Source organism: Aplidium turbinatum, chromosome 7 (genome assembly GCF_918807975.1).
Source record: "Aplidium turbinatum chromosome 7, kaAplTurb1.1, whole genome shotgun sequence".
NCBI lineage: Eukaryota > Metazoa > Chordata > Ascidiacea > Aplousobranchia > Polyclinidae > Aplidium > Aplidium turbinatum.
Window position 1 is genome coordinate 27,920,909 of NC_137478.1, and position 10,674 is coordinate 27,931,582.

Here is a 10,674-nt window from a genome sequence, read left to right on the forward strand (position 1 = left end):
GGGTTTATTTATGCACGGTATCGCGTGGTACAAAATCAAGGGTTCAATTAGTGTGACCAGTTGTTGCATTATTCACAACGCGTTTGAGCTTTGTGCCACACTTAATTAAAATGTTGCCACATTCATCTTTTGAGGTGCAAAGTAGAAATTGGACTTTGTTACGTGAGGTAATTCATTTATAGCTTGTCTCACCAATGTTGGAGCAAAATAAGAGCATTATTCGTATTTGTAATGTTTCTTTAAACGTTGTTACAGAAAGGGCTAAACGGGTGGTTGATGAGGATGTGTTTGGTTGTCTGGTTTTCTAAGTCACATTCCCAAATAGGATAGGAAGTCATCTTCCATTTGAAAAGGTTGCTTTTATTTCTTTCCACTTCACAGCCGGCTCTGTTAAAGGAAAGTCATATCAATCTCTTCTCTCAAGATTAGGAACTTGTTAAAGGTTTTTGAAAGATGCTGGAATAGCAGGATGTTGCTTTTCCATCAAACTCAGAAGTCCACTGTTCCAACCGTGCAGTTGCCATGTTGGTGTAATTCTAATATTCCAACTTTGACAAAAACTCTTGCGGGACCTAAATTGAGCCTGGATAGTTTATGTTATAGAGGGTGACGTTGGTCGGATATCTCTATTAGCCTAACTCTTTCTTTTTCTATGGTGACTTCTCTTCAAAAGGTGGAGCTGTAGTTGGTAATTTGTAGAGGTTATTAGTTGGTGTTTTACGGAGGGTGCCAGTTATAATTCTGCATGCCTCGGTTCTGAATCAATCACTTTGTGTGGCTTGATTTCGACCATAGGCTACTGGAGCACAGTATTCCTCAGGTTAGAGTAGCATAGAAAGAGCCCGTGCTGTTTGTCTTGGTATGTGCTTATTTGCCCGCCATATTGAGTTTCCATGTTTTTGTAAGAGGTTGTTGCCTGGAGCTAATGATTTCTTATTTAAGTTGCTATTAAAACCAAGATTTGCGTTTTCGATTGTGACTGCTTAAACCAGGGGTGCACATCAAGTGGTAGAGTAAACTGACATTGCCATGCAAAACTCTTTCCACGTTCGGATCGATTAAATTTTAAATCCTTGTCGCTGCATGGCTTAATTACTTTATTAACCTCAAATCACCCACTGCAAAGACTTAAAAAAATCCTTTGCATTTAGATTGGAAATTAATGTTAAATGGATTACTTTGTCTATTATAATTAAAAAATGTCTCAAGGCGTTTAAAGTAAAATCTATTTTTCATGAAGAGCATTGGAAATACAACTCAAGAGCGTCTGATTATGATATTTACTAAGCTTGTGAGTCAAATCATGTCAGTTACAGAAGAGAAAGTGAAGATAACAACCTTATAGGTATGCATTGCAGATCAATAGATTTAACTTGGAAGCATTGTTTGAATCTTTGACATTCCTAAAACTGGGGCTAGATTGGAGGGCAGGAAGTCATCAGCAGGAAGGTTCAACTTCGGTTATATGAACAAGTATTGGAAAACGGCTCATAGGGAAGTTGCAATTTGCTGTATTGTATTTTCATGATGCATTAAATTGCAGGGTAACTTTGAAACAAGACAAAGATTAAAGTGATTAACTTCAAAGTGCCGGATACTTGTTGCTATAATCAACGGTATTAAAAACCAATCACTTATTACTTTAAACGCTTCTGTTCTGTTTGAAGAAGACGCTCTGTTCAAACGTTTTTCTACAAACATAGTTGCAAGTCTTTCACCAGATTTCTCAACAGCTTTATAAAACGGTTACTCATTAATGTATTCTTTTTTCAAGTCTAAGACGAAATGTCAGGATTTCGCTACAGCAAATAATTTGTTGTTCTTTATTTTATTTTTAATAAACATCAGGTTATTTTCAATTTAAGTTTGCTGAGTCAGCATTTTTAGTGGAAAAGTCGCAAAAGGTAGCTTATGGAGTTAATTGGTGAAAAATTGATTCTTTTGGCTGTTTTGTTTGTCTTGGGCTACATCGCCGGTGTTGTACCACACTTACTTCGCAATCGTTGCCTTGCACCAAGGTAAGCACATCAGGTTTGAAGTCATGAAAAGTCTGGTTTGAAGTTATGAAAAGTTTATGGTTTACCTACGTTGTCTCTTTCATTTCTGCTATAAAACATGTCAGTCCTGATACCTCAGTCCGATAAGCGCCCGTTTTTTCAAAAACAAAAAGACCGCAAGATAGCAATGCTGGTTTAACTCTTGGGGTGTGCGTTTAAGCAAAACACTTCAAGTACAGCTATCCATTCAGTTGCGGTTACAACAACAAGCAGAAAACTTCGTTCTGTCATCTTTAGATGATCTAAGCCTGCGTCAGTGGTTCAAAGCATCTACAAGTATTTGTTCCATCCAGGAATAACCTTTCAGAGGTTTTGTCAGTTCAAAGATACGATTCAGTCCAACCAAAATGTAGACTCATAAAAACTGACAAAATACTGTAACATTCATATTCGATCTTCAATAGTTTTACTAGCACTGCTACAAATGTGTGCTCTGAGCGATAGATAGTCAACTTAAGATTAAAACTTGTAGACAAAGTGATTAACTTCTTCAACTCAACATAGCCTACTTCAAAGTTGTAATTTAGCCGAAACCATTTTTTCGTTTAACTGCCCGCCCCGATAGCTCAGTTGGTTAGCGCGTGACTTCTGGAACGAAGAAGCTTCAAGATCAAGGCTGTCGGCTGCGTAGCCGAGTGGTGAGAACGTCTGCGCGACGTTCGAAAGGACGTGGGTTCGACACCGCTCCAGAGCACGCGGCTGTGTCTGGGCGAAAGACACTTAAAGGCAAGCCAAAATAAGGGGAGCAGTTGACTCGAAGACTATATGTCACTTCGCTGTTTCCTGTCGTCTGTTGTATCGCATCTGTGATCGCAGTGTACTGTATGTTATCGCAATGGGCGCAAATAAAAGCATGATTATTATTATTATTATCAAGCCGCGCTGATTCGACTCTCGGGGTGTGCGCTTGAGCAACGCACGTTAAGGACTCCTCTCCATTCAGCGGCACCTAATGGGTGGAATAGTTCCCCTGCTACAAGACTTCAACAATCGGAAACGTCATTCTCGATGACTGGCCTGCGTCAGTCAATTCATTCAAAGCCTCTACAAGTATGGAAAACTTCCAGGATTAAGCTCAGCAAGAAGCTTTCCCAGTCCGAGGATAAAGATTCAATCAATCAATCATAATTTTTTAAGAAAAACAGTTTTAGCGATATCATAACTTGCAATTCGTTTGTATCTCACATAGCAAATCAATCCGTAGACGTTGAATCAATATAAAAAACGACTAATTTGCTGTCTGGGTTCCTGTTTAAAACTTTTCTCTATGTTTCAGTCAATCGAGGGACCTTTTGGTGGGCTTCCTCAATTGTTTTTCTGCCGGAGTGTTTTTTGCAACATTTTTCATGCATATGTTACCAGAGGTTAGTGAGACTCCAGGAATTTCATATGATTGTTCAGTAATTTGTTGCTCGTTGATGATAATGGAGACTATAGTCAATTAGGTAAAGCCATAACGTTTGCGATTGATGAAAGAAACTAATTTTGCATAAAAATTCAAAAGAATTTTTATGCGAGATAAGAATTTTAGTCAAAGGATTAGGCTACGTCAAAAAAAACAATCAATTTAAAAACAATCAACTAAAAATAAGCAAACCTAAGCATAACACGCTCTCAGTATCATTAACATAATTAGACGGTGAACATTTTTTTCTAGTCCTACGCTTCTTGACCTTGGACTAGTAGCCTAATTACAATCCAAGTTTTGGTGTGCAAGAATGAATAGGTTATTTGAAAATTTTATTGAATCAAGTTTTAGGCCCAAGAAGAATTTTCCCTTGTTTTCGGTGATGACGTGGACTACCCCTACGCAGAGCTGTTCGTATCGCTCGGGTTCTTTTTTGTTCTTTTGGTTGAACAATCGGTGATGGCGTGGTATGGAAGAAAACAGATTACGAAAGGTAGTTTTTAGTAATGCAGGCTTTGAAAGTTATCTGTTATGAATAACTGCTCCAATTTGTTGTCGTAGCCTACTCGAAGGTCTTTCCTAAATATGTCCTACCTGCCACCAGCATGTGGCCCAGTTAAAAGATTGGTCGGCCCTAATATTACCTGTTGTTCTTGACTTTATGTAAAAGTAGAAATAAATTACATTTGAATTAAAGTCTTCGCGTGGCAAATTTGACAATTTTTTAGCACGTTTGATACGCATTTATGGTGGAGGCTTTTCTTTTTCAACGCCAGATTGGTGAAGTTTTCCAGATTATACGAAAAGGCTATTTAAAAAGCAATCAGACTTTGGTCTTATCCTCCATGATATCAAGACTTTTCCTACCTTTGGAGAACGGAAGATTATCTAATCATTGATGATATAAAGTTTGTGGGATATTTCTGAGAAAAACGGAAATTTTGGGTAAAAAGTGTATTTGGGTTGGGCAATTCTGGTCTATCCTTCGGCCCATGCCAGTGTGTCCACGTTTTTCTGGACTACACTATAAAACTATTGGAAACCAGAAATTCTTTGGTTTAGTTATCTAGGACAGCCGTTCTGCTCCATTTGGAGGACGAAAGATGTTGCAGTCATTGGTGATGATATGTGGTCTGTTTTTAAAGGCTAAACTATGCAGAAAAAGGAGGATATACACTTTCCAATTAGTTGGTGTTTCCAATTAGGAAAGTTTTCCCTTACTCCTTGTCAAAAAGGATTCATTAACAGTTACCGGACTTAAAAACAACCAACTGAAGCCTGTATTGTAGATATTTAACAAAAGATAACAGTCAGCATTTGCAAACTTATACCGGTACTGCAAAACATTTAAACAATCAAGCAAAAAGTACTAATAAAATCAATATCAATTGAGATAAACCAAATTGTCACTTTTGGAACGAAGAAGCTTCAAGATCAAGCGGCGCTGGTTCGACTCTCGGGGTGTGCGCTTGAGCAACGCACGTTAAGGACTGCTCTCCATTCAGCGGCACCTAAAGGATGGAATAATTCCCCTGCAATAAGACTTCAACAATCGGAAACTTCACTCTGTCAATCTCGGTGACCGGGCCTGCGTCAGTGATTCAAAGCCTCTACAAGTATGCGAAACTGCCAGGATTGAGCTCTGCAAGAAGCTTTTCCAGTCCGAGGATAAAGATTCAATCAATCAATCAAATTGCAAATAGGGAAACATTTTTACAATTAACTTTTAAACAGCTTAATCTGTGATCTACTGTATAACGTATTTAAAAAAAATGCTTCATTAACAATACAAATTAAAGGTTCTGTTTTTGTGATTTTTAGCCGAGAACACAGAGTTTCTTTCCATTTCTCCCAAACATCCTAAGGAAATTGAAAAATCTTTGCGAGCCACTTTCAACAGCGATGGCAAGCCCAAATATCACTCACTGAACGAGCTAAGCGAAATGAAGTCGACTACAGTGTTTAGCCAAAACGTGTTACGATCATCAACAGTTACAGAACTGACATGTTTCGACAGGGAATCGTTTTCAAATGAAAATCCTTGTGGTGATATTGAAGCAACTCAATTGAGTAGAGCAGAAACAAGTAGTAGCAACTCACTAGAAAAAGACGATGATACCAAAGATAATGAAAGCCATCGCCACTGCGACTTAAGCGCCCATTCTGCAATTCGTGACTTTATTCTCCTCTTTTCTTTGTCCACACATGCTCTCTTTGAAGGACTTGCAATTGGTTTTCAGACATCAGCTTCTGCATTGCGTTCGCTCGTACTGGCAGTCATAATCCACAAAATGGCGTTAGGTTTCAGCTATGGGATCAGTTTGGTGAAAAGCAGGTAAGTACTTCCTGTCTTGTCAAAGAAGTAATAATAGTGATGTAACCTTCTTCTTCTCTTCTCTCGTGTTGTCGCTATATGTCAGGGCATCCGTTGTTTAGCCACTGCCTGGTGTCGTCGTCGATAGAAACTAGTCCTTCCATACCATGAGGTGGTCTGTATAGCCGGCAATCCTTGATAATGTGGGCCGCCGTCTGCATTTCACCACACTCACAAGCAGCACTCTCTGCCAAGCCCCAGCGCAACATGTCTGCACCATAGCGTCCAACACCAGTGAGCAAACGGTTACGCCTTGATGAGGCAAGTCTAGAGAGGCCATGGCCCAGCTGGTTCTCGGGAGTGATGTAACCTTATAGCTAATTACAAGTTTGTAGCAAAAAAACTCTCGTTTTTTTTATGTAAAATGCTTGATTTTGTTCAAAGTATCACCAAGTTTGGTGTTTTTTTTACATTTTGCTTGCCTATAGCGCTGGTTTGCTCTCATTGGTTCTTCTTCCGTTTCTGTTTCCTCCGGTTATGTTAGTTTGATACATTTGATTCACGTCGTTAGATGGCACTTGATGGATTTTTTTTATCAGGGGTGTCCAACTTTTTTGGCCAAAAGGCCACATGCGGTTTACGAATGATTGCGCGTGCCACTTGAGTGTTTACTACTAATTTGTAATCTTGGAAATGGTTGTTTTATAATTTCTAATTAAAACCCTCACATCAAAATTCCAATCTTAGAAATGGGTATTATCCTCTTTTACAATTAGGTTATAAGAACAATAAACATATCAAAATATAGCAAAGTTAATAAAGTTTTTACTGCACGTCGACATTTCAATGTGAAGTTCGGCACTGCTTTTCTCCAACAAGTTTGGCAATATTCGGTGAGACGGGTTCAGAGCAATGCGAAGCGAGTTTTCTGCATAGCTGTCAGAAATTAGTGATTTCGCAGGGGATTTGACATGGTTCATCCGCGAAAAAAACTTGCTGGCACAAGTAAATGCTGCCGAATAATGAAGTCACAAAAACTGCCAATTTGTGAATTTCCTGATATTTTTCTTTAGAGACATCAGTTCAGTTCAGTTTGTTTTTATTTGTAACCATCACAACGAAAAACAATATATGCCAAACATAGCATCGAGTTTTGAACACGGGCAGGTGGAGTGATGCACCACTCCACTAACCGCCACGTCACTCAATGTGACATATTTTTTTGTAAAATGTAAAAGCGTTGCTTGCTTTCAGTGTTGTACGTTGACGCCGTCAACTATTTTGCCGATTTTAAGCGTCAAGCGCTAAGCGTCATTTTTTGTTTTCATGGAAAATCTCGTTTCACAATAAGAGTTTCACAATGTATTCTGGCCAGCGCGACTCATCCGAATTACCAGTTTTTGCGTTGGTTGGAATGGCTCCCTGGAATACAAGCGGAAGAAGTTCGCCAAATGGTGATCACCCATGTATTGAGAACGAGGGATCAGAGACTGAAAGCGAAAAATTCATGAATGGCATCGCGGACGTTGAATATACTTTATTTCAAGAGCTCTATGCCCCTGAAAAGAGCGATGTTGGTGTAGTGGACCTCGTTAAAAGATTTATACATGCTAAACTATCACAGCACGCTTGGAACAGTGATACCTTTCCGACTAAACGTTTTCAACTTGTTTTTGAAATACAACACACCAATAGTCCAATACCAACCAGCGCTGGTGTGGAACGCATGTTTTCACTTGGAAAGGACAATATGCGCAGGGGCGCCGGAAGCGGAGGGGGGGAGCAGGGGAGCGGATGCCCCCCTGCCCTCAAATTTCTGTGGATGGGGAGGGAAGAGGGGGCAATGGTGCTCTTTTAAGGTCATATAAGCTACTGCACACTTTGCAATATAACAATTTATGCTATTCGCTTTTAGCCTAATTATATTGTTATATTTTTGCCTCAAAATCATATTCACGACACAAAATTCTCCATCACAGTAAGTTATATTACATCATTATAAAATAGCATGATGCCCTTCCGTGCCATTGTTCTTTGTATACCTGACACTTGTATCATTACTCGATAATGAGCTGATAGATGAGCATTATCGCTATATCTTATCTTAAAACTTAAAAACAAATTGGCCTTTCAGCAACAAAAATGCCCTTTTTTCATACTCCTGCCCCTCCAGTCAAAAATCGCTCCGGCGCCCCTGAATATGCGTCCCAAACGCAGCAAATTGTCAGACAAACGTTTTGAAATGCTTGTTTTTCTGCAAGGAAATAACTAAATATATAGGCTGAGCAGCTAATTACAATACAGTCTCAAAACATAATACCTGCTCTTTATTTATAGCTATTGTTAGCCTGAACTTGGTTGAAATATTTCCGTTTTATGAGACGCTGGCAAAAAATAGCGCTACAAATTAGCGCTGACGCCGTCAATTTCTTTAAAAGCTTACGCAGTCCTTTACGCCGTAAAGTTTTTAGGCAATTCGCGCTGACGCTGACGCCGTCAAATTATTTCAATGACGCGTACAACACTGCTTGCTTTTCGTTTTCTATTTGATATATTCATGGCCAGCTAAAGATACGGCCTGATTTGTCACATTTTGCAGAAATTTTCAGGTTTTTCTAACTTTGGGCGAACGTTTAAATAAATTTTTCTAAAAATTAGATTTTTACGCTTTCTTTACTCTTTTCCACAGATGACACAATAGGTTTTAACAACCTCACATGTTAAAAAACAAAGAAAATTTGATTTCGAAGAGTTTAGTCAGACTGTTAATTTTTCAATAACAGTCTGATTTAGCGTTTTACAACTTACTTTTTCTCATTTGCTACTGCTTCCCCAAGGCAACAAAAAAGTTTTATGTCATTAGGAGACAGCAAAAAGTAAAAACATCTCAAAAAATTTCAGTCAAGCACTAGCAGTAGCTGTAATCAAAATCTGCAAAATGTGACAACTCAGGCCGCATCTCCAGGTGGCCATGATATATTCTATTTCACTGCAAAGTGCAGAAGATATTTCACTGCTTTGCTGCTTCATTGCTTTGCTGCAATGCGCTTTGCGCGAGTCGCTGATATCGGATGTAGGGCCTACCTCAATGAAGCAAGAAAGCTCTGAATATTACCAGAGATTACTTACAAATTATAGTATTGTAAATTAGTAAGACATCAATGCTATTATTGATTGATTCACTCTTGAAGTACGAATAAGTTACAATTGTGTGGAAAGGATGTGGACGTAACAATGCGGAAATTATGATGCGTAACAATGTGCATTGCGATGCAATAAAATTCACTTGAACAGTTGTGCACGCCTGCACTAAAGACAAATGGACAAAGAAAGCAAACAGTAAATGCCAATTTATCGGAATGTAAGTTCGCCACAAATTACGTTAGAGATTAAGTTGATAGTATAAGCCATTGCGAAAAATACTACGTGAACCACTCAGAGCCTTCACGCCGGCCACGGGTTGGACACCCCTGGTTTATGATTTTTCCACGAGAAAAATTTTTGAACTGAACTGTATGATCACAGTTGTTGAAAGTTACGTAGCTTTAACATAAAATCACTTAATAAACAACAAGAGCTCCAATTTCACATGCACGCAATTTCATCTTGCTTTCATCTGCAACGCCCCAACTTATGAAACAAAAACAAACAAGGAAAACAACCAACTATTTCTCATAAAGAATCAGTTATTACTTTTGACAAACTATGGCCCGCCTTCAAGAATATCATTCTAGATGTCTTGATTAGACAGAGCTGCTGGTTTTCGGCAAGTTTCGAACTGGAATTTTTTGTAGAGTATTATATCAAACTTCAACAATTAAATCAAACTTCTTCTTCTTCTGGCTGTATTCTCACTTCAGAAATTTTCATCTTACGATGTAATACGAGTAATGCTATAAGCAAGGCCGTTGAGAGGATATTTTAGGCCCATTACCAATCAGACCTTCAGGCCCCAAATCATACATCTTCTTCTGGCTGTATTCCCACTTCAAGTGGTGTAATGTAACCGCCGTAGGTTGCAGTCCACATCACTCTGTCAGCAGCATCTTCCTCTTTCACTTTCATTATTTCCATATTGTCTGTCGCACAATCTCTCCATCTTCTTTTCGACAATTAAATCAAGCTAATTAAAATTTAAAAATTGTAAGTGAAAAATCTACTTTTTAGTGCAACACACAGATTCGTTTTTTCGGCAATGTTCTTATTTTCCATTATGGCACCACTGGGGATAGCTGCTGGATCAAGTTTGATTTACATGAAAGAAGCTAACACCGCTATAGAAACTGCTGTTGCTGTCATGCAGGTATGAACTAAAAAAACTTTTAAATACGTATTCTATCATGATAAACTCGTTGTCTTTTAATTCACATCGACTCCAACGAAATTCTAGAAAAAGTCTGGTTCCTATCAGTAAGAAAATCTTTCTCTCAAACAGTACCAGCTAGAATAGAATAGGCTACTCGTAAATTCTTGATTTGAAAACTTTTTTTGGAGTGGTGGCTCAACAATAGTTCTCCTTTGAATTAATAGACGTGAGGTCAGAGTTAGCAGTCAGGTGGTAGGCTACCAAAGATTTTAAAAGCGGTAGCCTACAGCCTACCCAGCTGCGTTTTTGTATGGCTGCTCTGACGCTGTTTGCTTTATAAAAAGCTGCGACCAATGCATATCCGCGATGAACACAGCGCTATCTTTTTGTAGCCTGCTATAAAAACACATCACGATTTTTGCATTTTCAGGGTTTTGCTTTTGGAACATTTGTGTATGTAATCTTTGTCGAAATTCTTCCACACGAATTTGCAGCAGAAAATCAAGATCATCGTCTGACGAAAGTGTGTAGCTTGATCCTTGGGTTCTCAGCCATGGCAGCATTGCAAGCCCTACCTCATGAAGAATAG

The 10,674-nt window shown here is 38.8% G+C and overlaps 1 protein-coding gene across 1 annotated transcript; it reads left to right on the top strand.

Annotated features, from left to right (window-relative positions):
* The first annotated feature begins 1,911 nt into the window (after window positions 1-1,911).
* LOC145773905 (zinc transporter ZIP3-like) lies at window positions 1,912-10,674 on the top strand. The gene is made up of 6 exons (XM_082585030.1): window positions 1,912-2,018; window positions 3,334-3,421; window positions 3,817-3,958; window positions 5,287-5,800; window positions 9,947-10,082; window positions 10,516-10,674. The coding sequence occupies exons 1-6, from the start codon at window positions 1,912-1,914 to the stop codon at window positions 10,672-10,674; spliced, it is 1,146 nt and encodes a 381-aa protein (XP_082441156.1).